Raw genomic sequence first — 27,726 nt, forward strand, 5'->3', positions numbered from 1 at the left:
TTCCACGAGCGCGCGTGTGTAGTACGCGTCCCATGTTCCCAACGCCATCTATCCCATGTGCGACGCGGCCCCGTCTACTGATTCATTAAGCAGTGATCTGGAAAGCATGGCTGTCCAGCAGGCTGCTGGATGCAACATAACTGAAGCCCCCGAACATGTCATCCTTGCCATCCTTAGCAGAAAAGCTGCCCCAAGGGTCCTTAGCTGTTACGACTGGGCTGACGGCCAGTTCCGTGAATTCTTCACTAAAGTTCTCGGCAAGCTCGGGATCTGTAATAAGAGGCTGAATCGGAGGTTCCATCTCCCTGGCCGCGAGCTTCGTCCAATTGATGCTGCGGAAGAATCGGTGGTTTTTGAGGATCGTTAGATCCTTCGGCATGTTCGAGCCGAGGCGCTTGGCTGGATCCTTCCTCAAAAGCCGTGTCAAGAGGTCCTTCGCGTCGGGACCTAAGAAGTAAGGCATGACGAGCTTTTGCTTGACAATCTTCTCTTGAATCTTGGCATTGTTCCCCCCACGGAACGGCGGGTTGCCTGTCATGAGATCGTATCCAAGCGCGCCATAAGACCACCAGTCCACCGCCTTGCCGTACTTGCGCCCTTGAATAACTTCGGGGGCCATGTACTCGACCGTCCCAAGCATCGAGTTGCACTGGTCTTCCGAGTCGACAGCTACCTTGGACAGACCAAAATCTGTGAGGAGGAGATGGCCTTCGGCGTCAAGTAGGCAGTTCTCAGGCTTGAGATCGCGATACACTACTCCCAGGTTTGTGTGTAGGTGCGAGATTGCAAGCATCAGCTCGGCCATGTAGAACGCCGCAGCAGGCTCCGAAAACATCTTCTCCGTATTGAGGTGGGTAAAGAGCTCGCCACCCTGTCCGTACTCGAGGATCAGGTACAGCTTCTCGTGGTCCTGGAAGGCATAGTACAGGTTAACTACAAAAGGGTGTCGGTTAACGGATTCGAGGATTTGACGTTCCGTCTTGGTCTGTTCAATGAGCTTTTTGTGGACCCTGACAGATGCTTTTTTTAGCTGCTTTTGCGCATAAAGCCGTCCAGTCGTGCGCTGTTTCACCAAGAGAACCGTGCCGTACGTCCCTTTGCCAAGGCATCGAAGAGTCTCGAAATCGTCCGCAGCCATTTTACGCGGCGGCAGAGCGCCGTCATTGTTGACGGGAAAGATGCCTGTTCGCTCGCGGACGCTCTCGTCGACGAAGTCGTGTTCCAGGTTGACCTCGTAGCTCGTGGAGCCAGCATCGGAACGCTCGCTTCCTGTTTCGCTGCCGGTGCGCTCATGGCGGCACTTCCGGAAGCCTGCGCCATTCTTGCATGGCCATTTCCGCCCGGAGTCCCGTTGCAAGACGTTCTTGTTCAGGGTGCTTGTTCGCCGAAGAAGCATTCCAGGCTGAGGGTTTCCATTCTGCAGACGCAGCTTGGCAATGCCGGAAGACGCCAGGCGACGGGGGCGGCCGCAGACTGGGGCTGCAGTTGCGCTGACGACGTCATCGATACGCGGCGGGCGGTTGTGTCGTCGCGAGGACGCGGTGGGCGGTGTCAGGCAGGAGCCGTAGTCCGAGTCCTCGTCGCCAGAAGTGGCTGGGGTGTGTTGGAAGCCGCGCACCGTGCTGAGCGCAGGAGTCGCCTTCGCAATCATGGTGCCGACGGTGGTGGGCGTGTTGTAATACTGTTTGTAATTGTTTCTGTCTATCTTCGCCGCCGCTTTCTCAGGGCGGGCGTAAGATTCAAAGGGCAAGGGAGCAGCCGCGTCGGCGCTCGGGGTCGTCACGAGGATCGCTCTCAATATGTCGTTGTTGCTTGAGGTGGCTTGGGCAGCGCATTTGGTGCTGAAGAGAAGCGATTTCGAAGTCTGGTGTGCTATAATGCATTTGGGGTCGACGAGGAATGTTGACGGTTCGCGTTTCGTAGGAACGTATCAGGGGGAGTGGTTCACCGAAATGGTGTTGAGGGAGAGAGAGGGAACCAGGTGAAACCGGGCAGGCAGGGAGACGAGTATTTTAAAATCGACTTTTCCCATTCACATGCAGTGTCAGCACCAGTGCGGAATGGCAGGAGCCTCCTTGCCCAGTTTTAGCCTTCAAGCCAGAAAAAACCCTCGGGCGGGTGCGACGCGGGCCGCTATTGGGCAGGCGCAGCTGGGGGGTGTCACATTTGCCTTATTCCCCAGCGCAAGTGCCCCCAATGTCCCCAATGTGCCTGCCGCGCCTGACCAAATGGGGGTATTTGCGGGAACCTGCCGCAGTTCCTGCAACTGGAGACGGAAGGTGCCAAATCGGCAGGCATGGATCAGCGATATGCATCGAATGCAGGTCACAAGGTACAACACGGTTGTAGGGCAGGTAGTAGTCGTAATACAAATCATGGGAGTCGTAACAAGAAGGCTGGGGTTGTTCTTGTGCTTGTGCTCCCATTATGGCCAGTGTTCATGAGTGGAAATCATCATCATAGTTTGTACTTGAGACTGGCTTGGGCAGCAACTTTGTCGCAGGTTAGGTGCGCGCTGTCAGCAACCCAAACGAATCAGGATACAGGGTAGGCACATACTAGGGTGGGGAGACCAGAGAGTCCAGAACTCCAGTGCCTCAAATCGAGATGGAGGGGTATCGATGGATCTTTACAGTGGGGTCACCCGCTACAGACCGCCCTGTGGTACAGCTAGCACGGGGACGCCCTCGGGCAGCACCCCCCTGCCAGTGGGGTGGAAAAAGTCGCGACGGCGAATAGAATCCCCGTCACCGCGTATGCAGCTTGGAAATTCACAGGCACCAAGGATCGAAGCTGGTAGCTTGGTCAAAGCATGCGATCTTTCAACATCAGTGACCGAACTAAACGGAACCACGACCACAGCCTGCACGTCAAAGCCCTCTCTTGGCCATTCCATACCAATCAACCACTGTGCCCGCAACAAGTCGCCCAGCATGATGCACCCGTCGCGCCAGGCGTATGTGGAGGAGATGGACGAAGACCGGGGGATAGCTCTCGAGGATGTTCCCCTCGATCACGATTACGAGATCCCTTCCGCCTCCGCTGGTGTCGCGCCAGAAAAGGCGTCTGCCGTCATGGCTCAGTTTGAGCGCAAGCGATTGGCAGCCAGTATCGCTGTCCCGACCGACGATGGACGAGTACGCGCCAAATTGCGGGAGCTAGGAGAACCTGTCACCCTGTTTGGCGAAGGTCCCGCCGAACGGAGAGATCGATTGCGACAGCTTCTTGCTATTCAGAAGGAGCTTGCTGGCTTGGAGGACGGCGATGTCGCCATGGAGGATGCAGGCGACCAGGAAGACGAGGAGCAAGAAGAAGAGTTCTATTCGCGCGGTGGACCAGACCTATTGAAGGCTCGCGTCGACATTGCGAAATTTTCTCTCCCCCGTGCGAAACGACGCGCCAAATTTCAGAAGGCGGAGGCGACAATACCGCTCCGAACACACGTCAAGTTCCGCAAAGAGATCAAGGAGAAGCTCGATGCCTTTGAGCTTCAGGGAAGTCAGACAGCAGGCGACCGTCATGTGAGCATGACAAGGCTATCACCCAATGGCGAGATAGCGGCTGTTGGTAACTGGGGCGGAGCCGTGAAGCTTCTCGAGATCCCATCACTTACAGAGAAGATGAATTTGAGAGGACACACCAACAAGATCAGCGGTCTGTCCTGGTACCCTGGGTCTACGTTGCCGGAATGCAACGTCTCCCCAGACTCGGTCAATCTTGCTTCAGGCGGTGCTGAGGGTACTATCAACCTCTGGTCCCTCAACCAAGACACCCCTCTCTCCACTCTCCAAGGCCACAGCGCACGGGTGTGCCGTGTTGAATTTCACCCGTCTGGAAAGTATTTGGCATCTGCCTCCGAAGACACGACGTGGCGGCTTTGGGACATCGAGACCACGGCTGAGGTGTTACTGCAAGAAGGACATTCCCGAGGCGTCTACGCCGTGAGCTTCAACTCGGACGGATCACTGCTCGCTAGTGCTGGTCTTGACAGCATCGGCCGCATTTGGGATCTCCGGTCAGGCAGGACTGTGATGATTTTAGACGAACACATCAAGCCAATTCATGCTCTGGACTGGGGTGCCGACGGCCACAGAGTTCTTACGGGCTCAGCAGACGGTTGGATCAAGTGCTGGGATGTAAGAAAGGTCCAGAGGACCGGCGGCCTCGGTGCGCATACTAGTGCAGTGTCCGATCTGAGATGGTTCAAGGGGCTTGACGATCCTGTGGACGGTGCTCCGCCGGGAGTCGATGAGAAGGGTGCTCAGCTGCCGAAGAAGTCCGGGACCTTCTTGGTTTCCAGTGGCTTCGACGCAAAAGTCAAGGTTTTCTCTGCCGATAACTGGGGTCTCATTCAAACGTTGAGCGGTCATACGGGACCTGTAGCGAGTGTTGATGTGAGTAGAGATGGCAAGTGGATTGTCAGTGGAGGGCATGACCGGACTGTCAAGCTCTGGGGTCGTAACGATATGGAAGGTCTTTAAGGTCAGGGCGGACAAGGGCTCGAACGTTGGGAGCTACTGAGACCAGATTTGATACCCAATAGAAGCAACGTGGACATGGACACATTTTTGTATACGAGTGTCATGCTGCTCGGTGACGATGGGGTGGGTTGTGGGCAAGACCAATCCACATCTATCTCACGCATACAAGCGTCTGTCAAGTCCACGATCATGGAAATCGGTGCATGAAGTAAGAATTTCATTCGAACACATCGCATCATGTTAACCGACAGTATTTTTCGTACCACGGTGGGGACACACTTTCACTTTCATCGTCCACCGTTACCAGCACATTTCACATGCCACGCAAGAATCTGCGTGTGAGTATGTAGGTATGATTTCAGTCCACAGCACCTTGCCCCTGAACCACAACTGCAGTACCGCAGACCTCATGAGGCTTTCCTGAACATTGGATTGGTAGGATGGAAGCTTTCTGACCTCAAGCCATCAATATTAGTTTTAGCAGTGATCGAATCATCAAACTGCCGCATTAACACGAGGAAGCATACGGTACGTACAACCGCCACTACACTACCGAAGATCACGTGACGGACGGTGTTGGATGTTGCGATTAGATAACGCGCTTTTGACGACCGCATCGCTTTCACGTCCCTCCCCATTCAGATTTCCATATTGGCCAAAGGACATCAACCAGTGCGACAAAGAACCCGGCGATCCTAATGTAGAGGTTTCCAATCCCGACCATTCAAATCGCTTACCCGATTATCTGTCGTTAGCATTCTACTATGGCAAACATCGACCGTTATCGGCCTCCCCGGGAAGGCTACCAGCCTCCCGTGTCTGCCGCGGCCATAGCCCGGTCCGCCGTGTCGCGATCACCAGTCAAGCAGCGCGAGGTCCCCCCCGCGGCCCCGTCACCTCCTGCCCACTCGTCCCGGACATCGCCTCCTCGGCCGCATGTGCGACGAGATGCGCCGGCATCACAATCGTCGTCAAAGTCGGATGCACACATGACCGCCACGACGCCGAGGGGCCAGTGGTACTTCAGCCACGACGAGGTGCTGAGTTCCCCGACGATTCTCGATGGGATCTCGCCTGCAGAAGAGCGTTTACGCCGCGCCAAGGGCGTCAACTTTATCTACCAGGCTGGAGTCATGTTGGACTTGCCTCAGATCACACTGTGGGTGGCGGGCGTCTTCTTCCACCGGTTCTACATGCGCTACAGCATGGTGGAAGAGAAGGGCGGTATTCATCATTACGTGAGTTGCACCCTGATGAGGTCTCGGATCTCGTGTCGAACTAACGTTCTTTCCTCACAGAACATTGCGGCCACAGCGCTATTCCTTGCAAACAAGACGGAAGAAAATTGTCGGAAAACGAAAGAAATCATCATTACCGTCGCCAAGGTAGCGCAAAAGAACTCACAACTCATCATCGACGAGCAGAGCAAGGAGTACTGGCGATGGAGAGACAATATTCTTGCATATGAGGAGCTCATGCTCGAGCTCCTGACCTTCGACCTCATGGTCGAGAACCCCTACCATCGGCTGTTCGAGCTCCTCGGCCAGCTCGAGCTGGTCCACAACAAGCACCTGCGCCAGTCGGCCTGGGCCTTCTGCAACGACGTCTGCCTGACGACGATGCCCCTGCTGCTCGAGCCGCAGGATATAGCCGTGGCGGCCATCTTCTTCGCCAGCATCCACACTGACATCAAGATCCCAGACGTCAACGGCGAAGCGTGGTGGATCGCGCTCAAAGGCAACGAGTCGCGCTGCGCCCGCGCCATTGATATCGCGCAACAATTTTACACCGAGAACCCCCTGAAGAAACAGAACCCTTCGCTACCGTCGCCAGCTTTCGACATTGAGAGCACTCGCCGGCCCAGGGACCCGCTGCCAGGTGACAACATGTCTTCGACGGCCGGGACCCCGCGGGACGCGACGCTGAGCCCGAGGATGCGCGCGGCTAATGGCCGGGACGATGCGACAGCGACAGAGTCGGGGTCGCAGGGCACGCACACACTTGGCGCCAGTAAGTCGATCGGCAATGGCGTCGCGTCGCCCGCTAAGAGGAAGGAGCTCGATTCGGACGAGGGCGGGCCGGAGCAGAAGCGCGCCAGGCTATCGGATGAAGATGAAGGAGAGGTGTCGGAGGACTGAGATACGAATTATGTGGCCACTCCGCCTCGGGCTCGAAAGGCGTGGTCAGTCTCAAGACGCCCATTTTCACTTTGCCACGTCTCGACAGGGAAAGACAGTGTAACATACCGGCATGTGAAATTTCCCCCCCTCGGATCAGGAGGGAGCATGGGCAGGGACTACTTTGGACCCGGGCCGGATTACGATAGGAGCATGGCGTTTACAGGACAACGGATCATGGAGGGGCCAAGATTGGTGATGGGGGAAGGGAGTTTGATGTTGCGGGAACCTAGGTTCCGCCCCAAAACACCCTCCGAGACTGCTCTCGATACCAAGAACATAGCAAGCGCAAGCAGGATACCTTTTTATGGACCGGGCCGACACTTTATGGACCGGGTCGACGGTGTATGAGATTACGTGACCTGGTGACAGCGGCTGGCATTGGGTGTTTTCTTTCTTCATTCTACATAATGCAAACATCAGAGTCGTACAAGACCTTCTTGCAGGTGCGCAATTGCCCCGCATCCCCTTGACTACATGAGTGGCCTTTTGGTGTTTTTTTTGCCTGTCTTTATTGCAGACGGCACCTCACTGCTCCACCTTTTGGTAGACAATCCTCACAGGGAAGAAGTTCTGAATGGTAATCGCGTCCGCTGCTTCTTGTTAGTGATGACTTCCAGGCGCACCGTGGCAAGCATAGCTGGGAGAATACATACGATCCTTCCACTTGATCTCGAATCCCTCCGGATCCGCAGAGCTGGGAAACGCAACCCACGCAGACTCTTTGGCGCCCCTCCACGAGACCTGGCCCGATGACTCGTCGAGCGTGAACTCGTTGACCGAAAAGGTTGTGCCGGGCGTCACCTCGACGAGGTCGGGCTGCGTCGTCTTGAGGTCGTAGAGGCTGTTGGTGCCGGTGAGGACGAGGGCCTCGTGCACGATGCCGATGGGATACGTCGCGAGGGTCGTGGCCTCCTGGGGCCTGGTCGTCAGGTAGAATTCGAGGGCGGGGGCGTTGGGGAAGAGGCCGACTAGGTCGGTGGATTTGGAGAGGAGCTTGTTGTGGAGGTCTGGGACGGAGGGCCTTTTTTTCCCCAAGTGAAGGTGGTCAGAGACAGTGTTCTTAGAGGGAGGAGTAGAGTGTGCTCACGCATCAATCTTAAGGTTGTAGATGGTCAGGTCGGACTGTGTGCCGTAGCTTTCTGGCTCTTCTTGGGGGAGCGGGGAGGCTGTGGACAAGGCGGAGAGGAGGGCGAGGGGGATGGCTGACGTCCACTTCATTGCTGCGGTTTGTGTTGACGGGATGCTCGAGGGAGAGGGTCGAGGGGGGACGTGGGCGCGCAGTCGATAGGGATATGGCCGAGTATCGATATCAGGCAAGCGTGATGGCAGAGAGGCGTGTAGCACGGAGAGATGGAGGGACACGATATATGAGGGCAGAGGGCGTAGCTAGTCTGTTATGTCTCAAGATGTCTTGGATTCACAATTTGTGGCCTTGCGCTCGAAATCGAGCTTAACTCCCCCCCCTCCTTGTTTACGAACTGGAGTTGAACGGCACGGCCTGGGTGGGCATGACCGCGAGTGACGTTGAGTCTGACAGGCGCAGGATCTCGGCCCTCTCTTGTCCTACATCATGAGCCCGCTTTGGGCTGTCACTGGCAGCATCAAACAGCAGCAGGGGCCGCCTCGAGATGACTTGGGGTACGAGACCGGGGGGAACAGGATGGCGCCCCTGCGCTGCGCCTTGCCGGCATCTCGAGGACGCCTCGCCGGCATCTCGGGGAAAGTTGGGATGACGATCGTCGTCGGGACCACGTTTGCGGGTGTATCCTGGCGCATGGGCGGCGATCACTGTCTGGGCGCCAAAGTCTGATGACATTAAGTTTACCTCTAGATTACGCTATCCATGCGGCCATGGGCGGGTGAAGGATGCGGAAGGATGGCCTTGGAGCATGGCATGGGAAGACTTGTGGGTTGATGGGCAGACTCAAAGGATTCGGTACAGGAAGAATGAGACTGGAGGTCCGGTTCCTAAGGTGTTTGTTTGTCTGTTTGCTCAGCCAAGGATCGAAGGGCGAAGTCATGCCGATCCCCCACAAATGGGCGTCCTTTAGGGGCCTGCTGGTGCCCTTCAGAGGCCTTAGGGAGCCGTACCTTACGAGGCTTATGGGGGCTACAGGGACTAGGCATGCGCGTATGCGTCTGACAGGATGGATGGAGTCTGTGTCCCATTAATAGCCATGCATCCACCCACCTCTGTTCCCTGCACCATCCCCGGCTTGCTTCGTTCCCTCGCAGCATGTCCATCGTCATTTCAAGCAGGTGAATGCTCCTCTTGGGAAGACGTTGACAACTCTCACAATGATCAACGAGGATTAGTCATGGGGTGCTTTACTCGTTTTTGAAAGGATAATAAATCAACGGCTGGGCCGGCTTGTAACATATTGTAGGTAAACTCGGCGCCATCCGTCGCATGTCTCACCCCTTCAAATCTGCTGCTCCCTGGCAGGCCCTGCACGTTAGGGCGAAGATGCACGCACATTGAATGGGCACTGCCTTGCTATCCCTTGCCATGTCTGCTTTCCCTCTGGTCTCTTCATCTTGCCTCTGGTCAAACAGTCACTGCTGCATGACGTGACCCCGGATTGCCTTGACCCTGTGCTCTCTGCCCCTCGACTGTCAGCTGCAAGGTCTTGTCCTCCGGGGGACAGAGTTACACACACACACACACATCTCTCCCCGTGCGCCCGAGCCCATACGAAGCCCCAGCCTATGGTCATCGTCGAGAGTTTTCGTTTTGTCACGGGGGCTGGGGATAGACTTTCGTCAGGCCACCTCCACCTTCCAACGGTGCATACCCGGCCTGGCAGCCGATTCGTCAACGGCTCAACCGTCAAGACTGTCCACCGAATGGGAGGCCGATCGTGGGAAGAAAGACTCAGCCGTCTCGTAATAACGAAGCCATCAATATGCCTGCTCCTCAATATGGTGAGAAAGACATCTTAGATTGGTGGCTCGCCAGGTTCAGATCTGTTCGAGAAAGTCTTACCCTCCCCTCCTCCCCTCAGCCGCAGCTGTTCGTCCGCCGCCCCGACCGTGATGCCACAACCCAGGCGAGTTCGGGGATATGCTTGTCCATTGAGCTGCATGATGTTGCGATGGAAATTGCTGATTGCTCATCTTGGCTCGCTTCATTTGTTCGCGGGCGCTACATGGTGGTATCGTTAATCGTTCACTGGTTGTGTGGCTATCACCATAGGGCGGCCCATCAACAGGCAATGGCGATGCAGATATGCCTGAGACCACTGTTTCTCGCTTTCTCCCCTAGGAAAGGTATCCGGGGGAAGGGACGACGCGGCAGGGGCCCATAAAGTCGTCGAGTCCCCTCCTCTTGGTGTTTGGCTATTGTCAGGCAGCTAGCTGTATATATACACGAACCTGAATCTCACGATCACAATATTGTTGCCGCCTCTTAGACATCAGGTCCTCCTCTCAGCGCAACGCCACGTGAACGCACACACACACACACACACACTCACTCACTCACAACAAAGATGCGCCTGCTTGCTTTCCTCGGCCTTGCTGCCGGCCTGGTTACCGCGCTCCCGGCCACATGCAGCGAAGAGCTCCCAGCTGCCTCGAGCGACTGCCCAACCCTCTGCATCGACGGCATCAACGAGTGCAACGAGCCCTGGGGCGGGTGAGTACCTCTCACACCTCTCTTTTCCATTGTCCGTTTGCATCATCATGCCTCGCTGACACCTCCAATAGATGCTACAACGTCTGCAACCCGGAAGAAAGCCCAACCATGCCTCCCTGCTCCGAGCCCACGCCCACCTCGATGCCCATCTACCATGACACCCCCACCGCCACCGCGTCACAGAGCGACAACTGCAGCACCCGCTCCGTCTGTGCCGACTATGTGAACGAGTGCGGCATCTGGTACGGCGGGTAAGTTTTTGCCACGTCCGTCGGCGTGTATCGTGAGGCGGACATTGTGGCGACTGACCTTTTCTCCCAGGTGCTTTGCTGACTGCACCCCCTGGCCGACCTTCACCAAACCACCCTGCCCTTCGGGGACTGTGCCGCCGGTCGATCACGACGAAGGCGATCATGATGACGAGGACTGCGAGAGGACCATCTGCGTTGACAAGGTCAATGAGTGTGGGATCAAGTATGGTGGATGTTACAGAGACTGCGCGCCATATCCGACCCTCGAGCCGCCCGCATGCCCGTCCGAAGCGTATGGCAAGCAGTAGATGGTTTTGTTCGTGCCCAACGCGAGAGCTGTCATTTCATGGAGAGCTGTCGTTTCGCTGTAAGTATTGGGGGTTCGTTCGTATGTAAATCCAGGTCATGTGAGAACCCACAAGGTTCTGACTGGTCTCGGCGTGATGAATGATAAAAAACGAGTTGACAGTGCAAGTGAATCTCCCATTCTGAACCACATACGTCTCGCAATTCCTTTGCATATCTATCGAGCACGAAAAAAAAAGAGAGGAAGTAACACCAAGCTCGAGTTCCATCATCATCATCGTCGTCGCCCTACTTCGTCTCCAGATAGGCCTTCCACCCGATCGACTGCAGCTTCTCCGCCTTGGCCTCGACCTCATCGCTCATGCCCTTCATGTAATCCGCCATGGCCTGCCTGTACCCCTCATCGCTGGCGCCCAGGATCTTGACGGCCAGCAGCGCCGCGTTGGTCGAGTTGTTGATGCCGACCGTGGCGACGGGGCAGCCGCGCGGCATCTGCACGATGCTGAGCAGGCTGTCGTGGCCGTCGAGGTGCGTGGCCTTGATGGGCACGCCAATGACGGGCACCGTCGTTTCGGAGGCCAGCATGCCGGGCAGGTGGGCGGCGCCGCCAGCTGCGGCGATGAGGACGCGCACACCGCGGGCCGCCGCCGACTGGCCGAGCTCGACCATGCGGTGGGGCGTGCGGTGGGCCGACGTGATGGTGAAGTCGTAGGGGACGCCGAAGCGCTCGAGGACCTCGAACGCGGCCCTGAGGACGGGGAGGTCCGAGTCGGAGCCCATGGTCACGACGACGAGGGGGTTCGCGGGGTCGCGGGACGAGGTGGTAGCTGCGGCGGCGGCGGCGGCGTTCTGGGCGGGTGCCGCGTCGGAGGGACGCAGGGCGGCGGTGGCGGCGTCGATGCGGCCCTGGCGGATGCGGTCGACCTCCTTGATAAGCGGCGCGGCGAGCTGCTCAAGGTTCGTGCTCGGGGAGTAGGAGGTAGCCGTGATGTGGCCGATCTTGCGGCTGGGCTTGGAGGCCTTGCCGTACTGGTGAAGGAAGATGTCCATATCGTCGTCGTACAGGGACTCGGTGAGGTCGACGAGCGCATCATGTGAGTCCTCTTGCGCGCCGCCGAGAATGTTGAGCATGACGGCTCCGGCGACGCGGGGCTGGAGCTTGATGGAGCGAGGGATAATGTCGAGAATGGACGCCACCTGGGCCTTGTACTGCGACATGTACGGAACAGCCTCGATAGTGTAGTGGCCTGAGTTGTGAGGGCGGGGAGCAACCTCATTGACGGTAATGGTGCCTGCGGAGGAGTTAATCTTGAGTAAGGAAGCATCAGGTTCAGGGGTAAATCGCACCATCAGCGAGGAGGAACATCTCGACGGCAAAGACACCCCTGCCCTTCAGTGTCCTGATGACGTCGGAAGCCACCTGCCTGGCCTTCTCGGACACAGTCTCGAGGGTGTTGCGAGGAGGGTAGAAGACCTTGGTGCAGATGCTGTCCTCGTGGATGGTCTCGACGGCAGGGTACGCATGAACGTCCCTCAGCTGGCCGTCATCGTCCTCTGTCCTCACAACCATGACGGCCAGCTCCAGCTCGAAGGGGACCCACTTCTCGGCGTACAGAGGCAGCTGTCCCATGACCGTGACGGCCTCCTCGAAATCTTGGACTCCGCTGACCTTGAAGTTGCCGCGGCCATCGTAAGAACCCTTGCGGGCCTTGAGCATGAAGGGGAAGCCAAACCTCTCGTACGCCTGGCGAAGTGAGTCCGGCATGGAGGCGCCAGACTCAATGGCCATCTGGGGCGCGATAGGAATGCCAGCCTTGCCAAAGTGCTCCTTCTGCAGGTACTTGTCCTGGATGAGGCGAAGCGTCTCCCACGATGGGTGCACAGGGACCTTCTTCACGACGCCTGGCGCCACCGTGACACCCTTGGTAGCGATCTCCTCCAGCACATCGGTGTTGATGTGCTCAATTTCAACTGTCAGAACGTCGCATTTGACAGCCAGCTCCCTGATCTTCTCGGGGTCCTTGAACGAGCCCGTGACGTGCTTGGCGTTCTGATTTGCCTGCTTGGCTGGGCAGTTGGCTTCGTCGAGAATGGCGATCTCAATGCCAAGGGGGCCAGCCGCCTCGCAAAGCATACGGCCGAGCTGGCCTCCGCCCAGAAGGCCGATGACTGGTTTTCTTGCCATTGTAAGATTGGATCGCGGTGAATAGACTGGGATGTGCTATCGTGTAAGTGAGTCGAAGTTCGGCAAATGGAGAAAATTCGCTGCATCATCCGAATCGGCGCTCCCGTTGAACTTGATCCGGAAAGCGGTGGGGTCGCACCAGCCACCCCCACCATGGAGAGCCGCCACACTTGGAGACCCACATTCGGGGCCTTCGTAGCTTACATGCGACCCAACTCAGCTAGAGGTAGAAGCGACTACGCCCATTAAAAGTTTAGAGAACATGGCCCACGCCTACAAACCTCATAGTAGGCGCCGGTGTTCAGAGGTGTTTTACGAGCGATATAGTCACAAGGGGATGGCATACGAGTTATGAAATCTAGGAATTGGAGAAAGAAAGCCGAAGGCGAGGCAGCCGACCCACAACGCCAACCCTGTTCAAGGCCAGAATATGATTTCTTGACTTTGCTCCAAGGTATAGCAGACGATGAGCGCCCAAAAGTCGACACTGATATATCAATCTCAACTTTGAGAACCTGGATTCCAGCTCCCTAAAGCCATGGTTACATGTGTCAGGGATTTAAAGTGTTGTAGTGCTCGCTGCTATCCCAACAATCCGCCTAAACTACCTTCTAGAATAGAATTGCCATAGCGTTCAACCCTTTATAGCATTTGACTGAGATCGTAGCTCTCGGTCTTCCAGATATCTATAAGCGCTCAAGAACATGCCTCGGAGCCTGTGAGATAGCCGCCGCAGCAATCGGTGAATGGCGAATAGAGGGGCGGTCGCTTTCCAACCATATTGTTGACGTAACACTCCACAAAGGTCAGTCACGCTATGAAGTATTGTAAAAATGCAGACCGATCAATACATACCACGGTGCTTTCGCCTCTAGTGTAGTGTTGCATTTTGAGTTTATTGCAGCAACGAATAGTTTGTGCATCATTTCGACACGCGCAGTCCCAGGCCGCTTGAACGCTGTGAGGGTTGTTAGTAAGTATGTGCCAGCCACGGGCAAGGCCTGAAAACTGACGCGAGACTAAAATACGCGAGGGTGATGATGCTGAGCTTCATGATGGATATAGAACAGTGGATGAGATAGGTGGCTATAGCGACGGAAGAAGAATAGAGACAGGAAACTTGAAGCAGGACTCCCACGAATGCTTTGAGCTTTAAGTATTTCTCTTCCTTGGGCTCACATGTGTCTGAATGGTCAGCCGTCTGAGGATCCCTGGTACGAACACTTCTCAGTTGAATTTTGTCTTTGTCGGAGTCAGCCCCTTGGCTTCAGCCCTTGCGATGATTCTGATACGACTCAGTCAGGAGAAAATACGAACACTTCATGGAAGATTCCGCCCTCGGAAATGCAAAGATCTTGCCACTTCAGCTATGGATAACAGGGGTATGTGAAGAAGACTTTTCACTACGCCGCATCCGTTTATCCCAGTGGATAACGAGCTGAGTGAACGCATTACCGCCTTGAAGGCAGGCCAGACCCTTGGCCGACACATGGAGCACATGTCGCCTCTAATCGGATTGAGACGTGCTGACGTTTCGTCTTTGAGCGATGGCCAGAATTCTGCTCTGGACCGGTAACGATTATTCCTCGTTTCATTGGTTGTGCATGGTTGCGAACGCGAAAACGAACTTTGAGAATAGGGAAGCATGATATCGCCAACCGTCGTTGCTAGGTACTCGGTACGGTTGTCAAGGATGGGCTCTGTGTACGATGGTAAGGAGGCAGGGGTTCCCGAATTTCCGGGTATTAATTGCCGAGGGTACACACAGTCAAGGCAGGTAGTATTCCTTACATCGATGTAGACATCGTCGTCGGACTTACCCCATCGTTAGTGCCGTTGTTTGATCCATCAGGAACTGCGCGCTCCAGGCCTTGTTAGTCATGAGTGCACATCGGCCGGGGCCTGACTCGCTAGGAACCTGATGCTGCAGACTTACAGGCAAGGGAGCATGTAGAAAAGGATAGCCGTTTCATTCCTGTCCCCACTCCTAGAAATCTTCTTCGACCCTCCTAGTACCTTCGTGGAACACTCATCGAATATTGTATTCGCTACGCCGGACTTGAAGCAGACGGCATGGTACACTAGCTTCTTTAGAATTGCGCCTCTTCCGCTTACTTGGCTTCTCAATTTCGTTTGATTGATTGCTACCTAGTGTATCCAGTTGAGGGCAGGCGGGGTTTGGCCCGTGTGTGAGCCAATCTCAACCCATATCCTAGTAGATACACTTTGACATCACTCCCCGCTTAAGCATTAGACTTTTCAATCTGACCACCATGACCTGTGATAGCATGTAATAAGGTGGCCTCCTCGCCACGTTAATGATATGACTTTATCCTCCATATACTTGACTACTCACCTGTATCGCTCCAAAATATTGGAAACTTCACGACGGGCGGAAAGTCCTATCATTTCGAACTACCGCAATCGACTGGTGAACAATAACTAGATGATTGCTCATCCCGACATAGTCGTTCCACTTCCTTGCCCTTCAACTCAAGTCCTAGCTTAATCAGTTGGCCGCATCATCTACAAAATAATGGTCGACCTTGGTACTGTCTGAACCCATAACCTCCCTGGCTCTGTCACGGACGTAAAGCTTGGATTTTGAAAACGTCTTCTACTAGATCTCGTACGCAAGGTAAGCTGCCAGGGCAAGGTGATTAGCAAAGTGATGAGAATTTCTTAGGTGATACCGTAGTTAGACATTACGTGGATGATTGAAGAAAGTTTGAATTTTGACCCTCTGTAGCTAGGAGAGCTGCACATAGCCCTACGTATATGCCAACGAGATGCTGTTCGTCTAGCATAGCCCCATGAGCAGCTACCCATGAGTCTCCTGTTTCGACGCACTCCGCAGGTGCCCCTCCTGGGATTGGCCAGATGACCCAGTCGAGAAACTTTCTTGCGCAAATCACGAGTCAAACTGGTAGGATGTACAGACATAAGGCCTAAATCTCTATGAAAGCAGACCAATTGAATCTGTGCGTTGATGCAGTACACGTCATTTATGCAAATACGCATAGCTTTGGCATATGGCCTAATGGAAGCTGCCACTTCGCCTGTCAGGAGACCCTTGCGGGGCCACGGCACAGGGGGCTAGTCAGGGGCTAAGGATACGAGAGCGCATATATAAGGACTACGGAGGGCCCTCCAAGCTGCGTAACGCCAGTCTTCAGATGTGTGCCGACCCCATACCTTTTGATTATTGCCTGCGGACCACGTGTGGAGGGCCTCTTCACTATCCTTCACATCAAGCACTGACATCGTCCTTCTAGGGCAAGTCCTTGATAAGGTGGCGCATTCCATCTATATCCAATTAGAAGTGTGCCATAGCTACTAGTCATAGGAGCCATAATTGGCTGTTGAAATCTTGGACGAATCGTCATGACAGTACTAGGGATATCTCCTGAATCCTCTCGCTGTTTCCCATGTATTCCCGTTCGGCTCTGTAATGTCCAGCGACGAGCAAATGAAATGGATGCTTTATATACCATGGTGGTATTCCAGCATGTCCCGTGCCATGATGTTGTATCCGGTTGTCCTGGCAAGTTGGGCCATTTCGTGATACCAATACCACAAGTCCGCACTGTCAGCCCCTTCACGTTTCAAGACTTCCCCTGCCTGGTTGAGGGGCAACACCGCCGAGGCAGCACCAAACAGCTTGAACTCTGCTCTTGCAAGGAACTGAATGCTCCTTAGTATCAATATTGCCAGCTCTATGACTGCCTCTTTCGATAGCAGGGTCTCGAGGTCGGGGTCCACGTCTACTGCTAGGCAGGGGAAGATGCGTCTGATTTGTCGGATGTTTTGTGCGCAAACAATATGAAACGCCCAAATGTGGGTGAAATAGTTGGCAGCAGTGATGCTAGAAAACTGTAATGCTGTACGGTTGTCATAAGGAGGCTCCGTGGGAAAGTACTGGTACTGACCGCCGTCGCCCTGAGCTTCCCTCAAGCTGACCAACTGGCGGACCCAAGTCTCGAAATTGTGCAACGCATCTTCGGCAGCAAACTGAGCTTGTTCCAGAGGCATACTTTCAAGTTTCTCGACAATACCAACAGTCACCGGCATGTTTATCATTTCGCTGAATAGATTTTGAAGGGGTGCAGCCCCTGATTCACTGAATGGTGCGTGCAGCCATTGGGTTTCCGCAAGGAAGGACTTTTGTCGAGACATGAAAACGTGGATAAACTGGGACAGTTAGTATTGAACACTATAACGAAACATGATGAAGTCCTTGCCATTACTGGTCTGAAACCAACGAACAGCTGGTGACTAATGCCCGAGCTATAGAAATCGGGCTCATGGAGTTGTAATAAGTCGCCTATCCCTCTAGCGTGGATCGGAGCACTCGAGTTCGAGGTGGGTAGAACCATCTACGTTGCATATTAATATCATGGTTGAAGAGCATGCTCAGAGCTAGTCTTCCGTACCTCTGAAAGAAACAGACACATGGTGGCAGCAGCCAGCAAGTTCGAGTTGGATGCCATCATCTGCCCGAGACCAGATTGAATAGACGATAGGGCGATTGTCTGGGCTTCCAAAGCGTCTGACACTGGCGCTCTACCATTCTTTCCTCGTGAAACTATAGATACGGCCAAAGTCTTGATGGCTGGCGAGAGATAGAGCTCGGCTTGTCCATCCCTCGCCAGTTCGGGGAGGGCTTCGACCCATGCGCCGCATACTCGATGTGACGAGCTTTTCGAGGTGTAGGAAGCACACCCATTTTTTGGAAGATGTTCTATGGGGCTGAAATTCTGGATCACCAGCGAGATGATGTCAAGTAGCGGCCAAGTCAGAGGTGGATGTACCGTTTCGGATCGCTGTCGAGGGATCAACTCGGCAGCTCGGGATCCCTCCGCCTTTTCTTTCGTTCCGGGCTCTGCTTTCGGCGGCCGGGACGGCTGACGCTTGTTTTTGGGGTCGCCGGTGGGAGGGTTGCGGCGTCTCTTGGCACTGATAATTGGGGCTTGATGGTGAGTTGATACGGTTGGAGGTCGAAATATGAGATCATGCTGGTATCCCGCACATTCTCTGCCGCTCTTGGTACATTGCGTACAGGCAGGGGTTTTCCCGTCACACTTGGCAAAAGCACGTCAGCTTTGGACGCCTGGCCAGGCTAACATTGCTGTGAGGCTGCTGGTCGCCCCGTAGTCTGGATTCAATACTTACGGCTAACTTCCGCGCCCTGCAGGTGTGACAAGTCGTGATCTGTCGAATCTTCATGCTGTCGAACACTGGTCGATACGGTATGTCACCAAGTGAGAAGGCTCGGGTTTAAGTTCCATTTCTGTACAGCGAGGGAGGCGAGTCCCATTTGATGTCTGCTGGCTGGCGGTGTTCTTTTGTCAGACAGCCGTGGACGGGAGCTTGCAGGCACAGTAGTCTTCACGGATTAGTATTGAGAGTTACAGCTGGGCTCGCATGGCATTTGCTCCCCACACATAAAAGCGACCTTACTGAAAAAGGACACAAAACCCGCCAACCTCCGACTGATCACGGTGGAAGAGTACTTCGACAACTGGTCTTCGGCACAAAAGAGTAGGTTCTTATATAATCAAACCGTCATCCACTAGAGCGAGCTTACGCATTTAAGTTCGAGCTCGGCCATTGATATGAGGCAAGGTTACTCACCTTCAAATGGGTGAAAAGGGGGCGGAGAGGAGTAACATGAACATAGATACTTCTAGACAAGTGTCTCAGTGTGTTTTCCGCCTTCCCGGACACCTTAGCCAGGCAGGTGCCGAGTGGCACCTTAGGTAATCGGCCAACTAGTGCTGCCCACACTAACTCTGCCATGGCGGGGCACAATTGCCTTGCAGACTGATCTCATGTGAATCCCAAGAGCAGTCAATGCATCTCATGGCACTTTACCAACCGTCACTCCACGCTTACAATGCCGGCTTCCGAAGAGCCCGAGGCGACCTGCCCGAGTATACAGTATGCATGAAGCCCGTTATGAAATCGTCTCGAGGCGTGAGCGACAGGCTCACCATTCCTTCTTCTGCCCTTTAGCCCCCTCAAGATTTTTGATGCTGCGAAAAGTCAAGACCGATATCTAAATGTGTCGGCTCCCATGGTCAGATACAGCAAGGTACAGTCCTAGTATTCTTCTAAATTTTCATAGCACTCATGATTGCAGCTGGCTTTCAGAAGAACTGTTTTCGAATATGGCACCGATATCTGTTACACGCCGATGATTCTATCGAAAGAGTTTAACAGGAGCCAGTTTGCTCGAGATAGCGGTACTGCCACTTCTCACACTTGACCACCGATGCAGGCCTGTGGCTGACTTGTCAAGATCTCACCGTGTCGTCTCGCGGAGTTCAGCCGCCGACAGTATTGCAATGGGGTGCCAATAAACCAGAGGAGATCGCGCGCTCATCACTCCTGGCGGCGCCCTATGTCAACGGCTTCGACCTCAATTGCGGCTGCCCTCAGTCATGGGCCTGCGCCGAGACTCTGGGAGCCGCGCTCATGGAGAAGCGTGAACTGGTGAGGGATATGGTCATCGAGACTCGCCAAGCCTTAGAGAGGGACGGGTGGGGTGTGGGCAAGGAGAAAGACATCGAGAACCCCCAGGGACGCAGCGTGAGCGTCAAAATTCGAGTACACAAAGACCTGCGGTATGATGAACAACTTTGGCGGCAAAATTCTCAAGACCAAACGAAGACGGACTGACCGTAAATCGCAGAAAAACGATCGACTTTATCGAAACGGTCATAGGCGACCAGCACAACCGCCACGTCGACTGGCTCACTATCCATCCCCGAACCCGAAGCACGCCTTCTAGTACCCCCATTTTCGGCGACTCCCTCGCCATACTCATCGAGAAGTACGGCGCCCGGCTCCCCGTGCTCCTGTCCGGCGACGTCTTCTCCCTCTCCTCGCTTCCGCTGTCACCTCTCCTCGCCCCTCAGCCGACCATCGTAACGAATGGAGAGTCGGAGCCGGCTCTCCCCCGCTTCCGCCCAAGCACCACAAAGCTCGCAGGCCTCATGTCCGCCCGCGGTATCCTCGCCAACCCTGCGCTCTACGCCGGCCACGAGTCCTGCCCGTGGCAGGCCGTCGAGGCCTTCCTCCGACATCTCACGCGCGCTCCGCTGCATCTCAAGCTGGTGCTGCACCACCTGGGCGAGATGTGCGGGCCCGGCATGGGGCCTGATAAGAATGCCCTGTTGACCAAGGGGGAGCGGGCGCAACTGAACGCGATGACGAACATGTGCGACGTGATAGATTTCATGGACGAGGTCGTCGAGCGAAAGACGGGGCGCAAAGGAGGCGTTGACCGTCTGGGCGATATTGCGGACGGTGTAGACCGAATGAAACTTAGTTCTGCTTAAGAATCGTGACGCAGAGCCTATTGCATGTTGTTGTATGTGTTTACTCGGCGAGTAATGGACGGACGATCCGATGTTGACATGCCAAGAGTTCCACATGTTGCTGCCCCTGCGGGCTTGGACGTTTCCCCGGATTTCACGGTGTTGACATTCGGTCCGAAGTCATCACCGCTTGGACGGGATCCGCCCTCTCGCCCATTTTCAGCTGCCAAGATCGACTGTCAGTGTCTGGCACCGAGCCCCATCTGTGCCTCCCTCTTGGCATGCAGACACACACCTGACGCCTCACAACACGGGGGAAACCAAGGAGTCGCAGAATAATTAATGAAAACTTGTTGCAGCGTCTGAACTCCGTCCATGCCTGTTACAGTACATTACCCGGCGCGAACTCGCAGCGCCCTAGGTATCATCGTGTTCGCCTCAGCAGGTTGGGCAGCCGTTTCGCCTGCCATCTGAAGCACCACTCTTCCCCACCGCCTCGAACCCCTTCTCCTTCTTCCAATGTATCCCAAAGGACACGACAGGCTGTCACAGCGCTCCTATTCCTTCGTGCACAACCATAATGATAGGCGAAACACTTTAGAACGACATCTGCTTCTTGATCTCGGCAATGGCCAGACCGGGGTTGAGACCCTTGGGGCACGCCCTGGTGCAGTTGAGAATGGTGTGGCATCGGTACAGGCTCATGGAGTTGTCGAGGGCCATCTTGCGCTCGCCCTTCCTCTCGTCACGGGAGTCGGCCAACCAACGGTAGGACTGGAGCAGGATGGCGGGGCCGAGGTACTCCTCCGAGTTCCACCAGTACGAGGGGCACGACGTAGAGCAGCAGGCGCAGAGGATGCACTCGTAGAGGCCGTCGAGCTTCCGGCGGTCGGCCTTGGTCTGGCGGTACTCCTTGCCCTGAGGTGGGTGTTAGTCTGGAATGTCAGAAGCTTGGTGACGCGGGCAAGACACGTACATCAGGGGAAGGCGTATCCCTCTGGAGGTAGGGCTTGATGGACTTGTATTGCTTGTAGAACTGCGTCAGGTCGGGCACGAGATCCTTGACGACGTAAGTGTGAGGCAGGGGATAGATCTTCATCTCAGGCGTCTCGGTCGGGATGCGGCCTGTCACAGGGTTAGCGGCGAGTTTCTTCGGCACGTTGACGAGGCACCACCTCGGCATTCACATATCAGGGTACATACACAAGCAAGCCAGGGTGTTCTGGCCGTTGATGTTCATGGCGCAGCTACCGCAGATGCCCTCACGGCAACTCCGCCTGAAGGTCAGGGTAGGGTCAATCTCGTTCTTGATGCGGACCAGCGCGTCGAGGACCATGGGTCCGGTCTTGTTGAGGTCGAGGGTGTAGGTCTGCATGCGCGGCTTCTCGGTCGGCTGGTCGGGGTTCCAGCGGTAAATCTGGAACGACTTCATCTTGGGCTCAGGCGTCGTGGCAGGCTCGTTCACGGTGGCCATGGTGCGGGCAAAGAGCGCCGGGCGGAAGGCTGGCCTAACGGCTGAGCCGAGGACACGGGTCGAGGAAGAGCGGAGAGCGGCCATATTAGCGATTGATCGCGTGCGGCGAGAGGAACCGTGGAGAGATTGAGTGCGCGAACAGGTGCAAGAGGTGAGGAATCTTCTGGGGTGGAAGAGGTGCAGAGGGAGTAATGGCCTGGCGATGATTCCGCAAGAGAGTCCTCTTCAAGCTGTCCTGTGCGTGGAGGGTGGCGTTCGGAGCAAGTGCAGCCATCATAGGAAGATTTGGCTTCCCTTCGGTCCCTCGGTTATTCCAAGCACGAAGATGGGCCTGGCCAATCAGCTGGCATGCATTTTCAACCTTCTGGCTGCGCATTCATGGGACGAATCGGAAGGACGGGGCACTTTCGGCCTGCACGTGATGGAGCCTGGAGACCGACCGACCGGCAATACTTCGGACGGAGGCCAGGGGAGACGACCCGATGACATCAAATCGCGATTCTTTTCGGATGGGGAATATGGGGAATCCCCGGGTGCTAGCAGACCTGAGCTTTGGGTTTGGTTTTGGACCACCTTGCCGGATCGACGACCAGGTGAACCGAACCGTATCTACCCAACCATGGGCATAATCCCTCTTGCATAGCACTGCTCATTATCGACGTATGCGAGATGTGACGAGGATTCTACATCTTCCGACATCACGACATCCTTCGCGGCACTTTCAGAAAAATGGCTGCATCGCTAACAGCAGCTCGTCAACCCTTGACACTTTGCACAGCACGCCAGCCCGTTAACATTGGTAGGTCGCATGTGGCAACGTACCCTTGGTAAATTGCACCTGCTAACAGACTCTCCGCCCAGCCGTTGGCCTTGTATCGAAACGTCTTCCTCCAAGCAGCCGTCCGACCTCGTCCCACATCGGCCGACCCATAGCTGCCAGAGCAATGTCTTCAACACCGAGAGGGGGACCTTTCTCCTTCCACGTCGCAGCTTCTTTCATCGGAAAGGACCGCCGCTACGATCCCTCGACACACGTATTTCATTTCAACCCCTACAACCGTATCCAACAGACAAAGCACAACAAGCGCTCCCGCCCAGACAGCGGTCACGATGCCTTCTTCGTCAGCCGCGTCGGTGACACTGGCTCCGTCGCCCTCGGCGTTGCAGACGGCGTAGGCGGATGGGTCGACTCGGGCGTGGACCCAGCCGACTTTTCGCCCGGTCTCTGCGAGTACGTCGCCTCAGCAGCCTACGAATACGACCCTTCCGTCTCGTCCCCGGCCGACCCCTCGACGCCGCCCTCCGCTCGCTCCCTCCTTCAAGCAGGCTACCAATCCGTCTGCGAAGACCGCTCCATCCGCGCCGGCGGCAGCACCCGCCTGCGTCGCCGTCGCCGATCCGAGCGGCTCCATCGACATTGCGAACCTAGGCGACTCTGGCTTCGTACAACTGCGCCTCGGCGCCGTGCACGCCGCCTCGGAGCCCCAGACCCACGCCTTCAACACCCCCTTTCAGCTCTCCGTCGTACCTCCCTCTGTCGCCGCACGCATGGCAGCCTTCGGCGGCGCCCAACTCAGCGACTTCCCCCGCGACGCTGACGTGTCCCGCCACGGCCTCCGTCACGGCGACGTCCTCATCTTCGCCAGCGACGGCGTCTGGGATAACCTCTTCAACCAGGACATCCTGCGGGTCGCGAGCCGCGTCATGGCCGGCGCCGGCGCCTGGGTCACGGCTGCCGAGGGCGAAGCAGAGAACGGCGGCACCCGCGTCATCGACGACCTCGCCTCTCTGACCGAGCAGCAGCAGAAGACGACGTCCAAGTCGGCCGTCACCCTGCAGAGCGTCCTGGCCACCGAGCTCGTCGCCGCCGCCAAGGCCGCCAGCGTCAACAGGAAGCTGGACGGGCCGTTTGCCAAGGAGGTGCAAAAGTGGTACCCACACGAGAACTGGCGTGGTGGCAAGGTCGACGACATTGTCGTCGTCGTCGCCATCGTGTCAGACGACAGCAAGGCTGCGCCGCCCAAGAGCAAACTCTAATCGTCTTGAGCGGGGCTGAGTACGGAGAAACATTAGATCGGGCGAGAGGAGTGTCACGATCTACGTGTACGTGCCATATCGACATAGCACGGCGTTCAGAGAGTCCAGTGGCGGGCGGTGGCGTTGCGTTTTGTTTTCCAACCATGCATTCATCCATCGCTATATTGAGACAAAGAAAAGAAAGAGAGAGAGAGAGAGAGAGAGAGAGGCAGGACTGGAGACTCCGAAGCAAGAATTAGACGCGCGGACAAAAGCCACATGGCTGTAAAAATAGGACAGGATGTGTTGCAATCCAGCGATTTTAGAGTGTGAGAGAAGACGGCGGGCTGAGAGCTATACTAGGGGCTGAATACAGAGAGTCGGCTTATCATGCACACCACGTCGAAGCTTGTTTTTTACCCCCCTCGTTGGTCCGTTTGGTTTTTGGTAACATGTAGTCGCCCAGCTACCTAGACGGGGCCAGAATCAGCTTCTACAATTTTCTGCGCTTCCTCCCTACCTTGCCTTCCCCAGCAGGTGACTGGCCAGAACGAAAAAGCAAAATGCTTCCTGATTCGCGATGATCAGCCGCCCTCCTCCCCGAGACCTTGCACCTTGCATACACGTGCTGTCACCGACCGCAGGAACCAAAGGGATGGGAGGGCTCGTCAGCAGTAGCGCAAAGCTTGGCCGAAGACAATGCGCGGGGTCGCGGTTGCACACTGTCCAGTGCCCCCAAAAACATTGTCATAAATACATGGGTCTGAATGTGTTGTTGCACGACATGGGAGACAGCGGCCAAGCGCGCCATCTACGACCCATGCACGTCTGGCTGAACGACTGGGCCGCCTTTCCTGGCGTCGAGATGCAAGAGACGGTAGTATTGTTCACGGTTTACTTCTTCAATTGAACACAACCGAGATGAAACAGAAAGATGCAATTGTCTTGGACCTGTCGATCAAAGAACATGTGTGTACACGTCGAGCCGCCCTAAGACACAAAAACCGATGCAAGACAGTTCCACGCACATCAACGCAAGCCGCGTCGTATTTGACGATTTACCCTGTGCCCGAGACTCCAAGCCCCTCGACGCTTTCCCTTAAATAGTCGAGAGGTAATAATGATTAACCGCATGAAGGGTCATCATCCATTAATGAAGAGCAAGTAATGTGCACTCGGTGTGAACCGAGGCCGGGACGTAAGTACGCTTAGTGGAAGTACAGCATGGCCGCGAGGGTCATGATGAGGGCGACGGGGGAGCCGAGGCGACCGGCCTTGCTGTCGGGAACAGAGGCGGCAGTGCCGGTGGCGGACTCAGCCGCGGTGGTGGAGGCTAAGAAACACATCGTTAATGGCCTGTGCCACGGCGATGTTGGGAAAGGAAAAGACTTACTCCTGGTCCTGGTCACGACGGAGGAAGAGGCCTCGGTGGTGGCGGAGCTCTCGGCGGCGGAAGACGTCGCAGTCTCGCTCGCGCTGGCGGCAGAGGACTCGGCGGCGGTGCTGGTGGACTCGGCGACGGTGCTGGTGACGGTGACGGTAGCGGAAGCGCTGGTGGCGGTGCTGGCAGGGGCAGAGCTGGCGGAAGCAGTGCCAGAACCAACAAGGGGGAACTGAACGCTGTAGTTGGGCTCGGTGCCGTCGTTGATCTCGAAGGCGTACTGGCCGCTGACGAGGGTGGTGGGGACGGACCAGGTGAAGGATTCACCAGACTCGCCAGCTTGAGGGTAGGTTAGCATCTTCGTCATGTGTCGCCAGGGGGGAAGGCGGCCTACTGGTGATGGTCTCAACAGTGGTGAGATCGTCACTGGGGCCGGTCTTGAGGAGGATGGTAACGGGGCCCTCGGCGCCGGACCAGGTCAGGGTGAAGTCCTCGCCGGCACTGATGGCGGCAAAGTCGGCCTGAGTGTTGGTGAACTCAGCCTTGGCCTGGACGTAGGCAACAAGGGCGGCGAGGGTGACGGCAACGCTGTACTTCATTTTGACGGTTGGTGGTAGCTGTCCGGTGTGTTAGGCTTGGGTTTGAGAGAAACAGATGTGCGCTGTCGTGTAGTGGGTGAATGAGAGAAAGAGCTTTGAGCTCGGATGGAAAGAAACAGTGATTTGCTCCGAAGCCAAAGGTTGGGTGACCCAAGTCTATAGTCCAAGGAAGGCAGGAGAGCACAATAATGTTTTTTGTTGTTGTTGATGTCGAGGTAATGGAGGGAGGGGATAGGCTGTCGAGGCGAACGACCCTCGAGGGATAAAAGGAAAAGGGTTTGGCGGTCAAAAGCTTGGTGACAAAAGTCTAAATGTTTGGAGTCGACGATGCGAAACGACGGTGGTGAAGGAGACAGACGGGGTAGCGAAAGACTGGGGGGAACTGAAGATCTGAATAGAGGGAAAAGGAACAGGTTGGTGTCGTCGCGGCGCGATGCGGGTAGTAGCTCCTTTAAGGGGTGGGTGGGAAGGAGCAGCCGGCGCAACACACGCACGCACGCCTTCACACACACGCACACACACACTCACGCTTACACACACACACACACACACCCACAGAGTATGGGGCGCGGGATGGGGGATGGGGAATAGACAGACAAGCAGGCTGGCCAAGCGACGCTGCAAATGAGGTAGGCCGGCAGGGACCCCCGGCGCCATGCCTGCCAGGTTCGCGACACTTCTTCGTCGGTGGTTGAAGCCGTGGCCTGCCATGGCAACAAGGGGGAGGCCTGGTTCCAAGTGGATACCGACACCCTGCGCTAGTCCCCTTTCAACAAGGCGTTCGATGAAGGAATCAGACCGAGCATCCAACCAAGCTTTGGGCCAATGCGCAGCCAACTGGGTACACCAGGGCAGGCAGAGGAGCGCCGGGCAGCTCCGTTCTATCCAGCACGCGCTGGCTTTCCCGGGGTTGAGGCAGACGAGCCGGCCAGTAGTGGCAAAGATGGTCGTCATTAGCACCAGGATGGCGCCTACCGTACCTGAGCCTGCGCGCGGCCTGGGCCACTCTGGTCGAGCCCAAATGAGCCGAATGAGCCTGAATAGGTGAGAAAGCACGGCCAAAACGACGAAGCTTATTCTCCTGAGCACACACACACACCTGGCCGGTGCCCTGGACTGAAAGAACCTATGCACTACAACACCTTTTGCCACCCTCCCCCTCCCCCTTTCGTCGTCCCCAAGTGCAGGCAGAGAGCGTCAGCAATGGTTGGTTGCTCCTAGGCTCCCGCGGTGCACCCCACGAATCAACATCTGGCTGTGCCTCAATCCAATCCACTTGCCCACAGCAACATGCCCTCCATTCCATCTCGTGTTGTTCTGTGCATGGTGAGACTCTCCTCGCGACCTGGCACGAACGCACGCAGTCTACAGCGCCGTGGGAAACCCCAAGGCGAACCAACAATCAAGGACCAACCGACGACTAGAAGCTCTCCAGTCATACAAGGTACATGTAATGTACAGCTCTCCACTCCACCTTCTGTCACCTAGCCGAGCCTTGTCCACACACCCTGGCAGCTTGGACATGCCCATGCACAGCCAGCCATCACGCCTGCGGACTGCGCGGGAACGCGACCACCAACGACGTGAAAAGTGGGCGGCCAAAATCTGGGTCAAGCGAGGAGGATGCCCTTGCAGTCCATCCCCCCGCGCAGATCGATTCCATCCACCATCGAGGAACAAAAGTGACGACACACACGAAGCGTACCATCGGGAACGAGTGGCCGTCTCGAGAGACACGATTCCAGGACCCCAAGGCAAACAAACACTGAATCGTTCCAGTGCCCACCGCCGAGGACAGGTTTGCATGCTCCTCATCAAAGAGAGAGTGCTTCCAAGAGCCGGGCCGGTGCATACACTCCTGAAAGGACCTTTTTTTCCCTAAATAGGAATTCCT

General features: G+C 56.0%; 11 protein-coding genes across 11 annotated transcripts; 5 read left to right on the forward strand and 6 right to left on the reverse strand.

Moving 5' to 3' along the window:
• Positions 1 to 85: 85 nt before the first annotated feature.
• On the reverse strand, positions 86 to 1,651 carry VDBG_04887 (AGC family protein serine/threonine kinase domain-containing protein; the record flags this gene model as incomplete). Its single annotated transcript, XM_003005235.1, has 1 exon — positions 86 to 1,651. The coding sequence occupies one exon, from the start codon at positions 1,649 to 1,651 to the stop codon at positions 86 to 88; it is 1,566 nt and encodes a 521-aa protein (XP_003005281.1).
• A 1,282-nt stretch (positions 1,652 to 2,933) lies between these two features.
• On the forward strand, positions 2,934 to 4,567 carry VDBG_04888 (U4/U6 small nuclear ribonucleoprotein Prp4; the record flags this gene model as incomplete). Its single annotated transcript, XM_003005236.1, has 1 exon — positions 2,934 to 4,567. The coding sequence occupies one exon, from the start codon at positions 2,934 to 2,936 to the stop codon at positions 4,479 to 4,481; it is 1,548 nt and encodes a 515-aa protein (XP_003005282.1).
• A 678-nt stretch (positions 4,568 to 5,245) lies between these two features.
• On the forward strand, positions 5,246 to 6,619 carry VDBG_04889 (cyclin-K; the record flags this gene model as incomplete). The annotated part of the gene is made up of 2 exons (XM_003005237.1): positions 5,246 to 5,719; positions 5,780 to 6,619. 2 exons carry the CDS (start codon positions 5,246 to 5,248, stop codon positions 6,617 to 6,619), a joined length of 1,314 nt encoding a protein of 437 aa, XP_003005283.1.
• A 642-nt stretch (positions 6,620 to 7,261) lies between these two features.
• VDBG_04890 (predicted protein) lies at positions 7,262 to 7,879 on the reverse strand (the record flags this gene model as incomplete). Its single annotated transcript, XM_003005238.1, has 2 exons — positions 7,262 to 7,682; positions 7,749 to 7,879. 2 exons carry the CDS (start codon positions 7,877 to 7,879, stop codon positions 7,262 to 7,264), a joined length of 552 nt encoding a protein of 183 aa, XP_003005284.1.
• Positions 7,880 to 10,152: 2,273 nt separating this feature from the next.
• VDBG_04891 (predicted protein) lies at positions 10,153 to 10,553 on the forward strand (the record flags this gene model as incomplete). Its single annotated transcript, XM_003005239.1, has 2 exons — positions 10,153 to 10,298; positions 10,370 to 10,553. 2 exons carry the CDS (start codon positions 10,153 to 10,155, stop codon positions 10,551 to 10,553), a joined length of 330 nt encoding a protein of 109 aa, XP_003005285.1.
• A 590-nt stretch (positions 10,554 to 11,143) lies between these two features.
• VDBG_04892 (phosphoribosylaminoimidazole carboxylase) lies at positions 11,144 to 13,040 on the reverse strand (the record flags this gene model as incomplete). The annotated part of the gene is made up of 2 exons (XM_003005240.1): positions 11,144 to 12,147; positions 12,203 to 13,040. 2 exons carry the CDS (start codon positions 13,038 to 13,040, stop codon positions 11,144 to 11,146), a joined length of 1,842 nt encoding a protein of 613 aa, XP_003005286.1.
• A 2,884-nt stretch (positions 13,041 to 15,924) lies between these two features.
• Positions 15,925 to 18,266, reverse strand: VDBG_04893 (conserved hypothetical protein; the record flags this gene model as incomplete). Its single annotated transcript, XM_003005241.1, has 3 exons — positions 15,925 to 17,231; positions 17,474 to 18,082; positions 18,213 to 18,266. The coding sequence occupies 3 exons, from the start codon at positions 18,264 to 18,266 to the stop codon at positions 16,524 to 16,526; spliced, it is 1,371 nt and encodes a 456-aa protein (XP_003005287.1).
• A 670-nt stretch (positions 18,267 to 18,936) lies between these two features.
• On the forward strand, positions 18,937 to 20,383 carry VDBG_04894 (tRNA-dihydrouridine synthase; the record flags this gene model as incomplete). The annotated part of the gene is made up of 3 exons (XM_003005242.1): positions 18,937 to 18,973; positions 19,321 to 19,666; positions 19,735 to 20,383. The coding sequence occupies 3 exons, from the start codon at positions 18,937 to 18,939 to the stop codon at positions 20,381 to 20,383; spliced, it is 1,032 nt and encodes a 343-aa protein (XP_003005288.1).
• A 576-nt stretch (positions 20,384 to 20,959) lies between these two features.
• Positions 20,960 to 21,920, reverse strand: VDBG_04895 (succinate dehydrogenase iron-sulfur subunit; the record flags this gene model as incomplete). The annotated part of the gene is made up of 3 exons (XM_003005243.1): positions 20,960 to 21,280; positions 21,339 to 21,487; positions 21,566 to 21,920. 3 exons carry the CDS (start codon positions 21,918 to 21,920, stop codon positions 20,960 to 20,962), a joined length of 825 nt encoding a protein of 274 aa, XP_003005289.1.
• An 860-nt stretch (positions 21,921 to 22,780) lies between these two features.
• On the forward strand, positions 22,781 to 23,873 carry VDBG_04896 (conserved hypothetical protein; the record flags this gene model as incomplete). The annotated part of the gene is made up of 2 exons (XM_003005244.1): positions 22,781 to 23,104; positions 23,163 to 23,873. The coding sequence occupies 2 exons, from the start codon at positions 22,781 to 22,783 to the stop codon at positions 23,871 to 23,873; spliced, it is 1,035 nt and encodes a 344-aa protein (XP_003005290.1).
• Positions 23,874 to 25,060: 1,187 nt separating this feature from the next.
• On the reverse strand, positions 25,061 to 25,832 carry VDBG_04897 (predicted protein; the record flags this gene model as incomplete). Its single annotated transcript, XM_003005245.1, has 3 exons — positions 25,061 to 25,185; positions 25,246 to 25,572; positions 25,628 to 25,832. 3 exons carry the CDS (start codon positions 25,830 to 25,832, stop codon positions 25,061 to 25,063), a joined length of 657 nt encoding a protein of 218 aa, XP_003005291.1.
• Positions 25,833 to 27,726: the final 1,894 nt, after the last annotated feature.

The sequence above is a fragment of the Verticillium alfalfae genome, genomic scaffold (genome assembly GCF_000150825.1).
Source record: "Verticillium alfalfae VaMs.102 supercont1.5 genomic scaffold, whole genome shotgun sequence".
Lineage (NCBI taxonomy): Eukaryota > Fungi > Ascomycota > Sordariomycetes > Glomerellales > Plectosphaerellaceae > Verticillium > Verticillium alfalfae.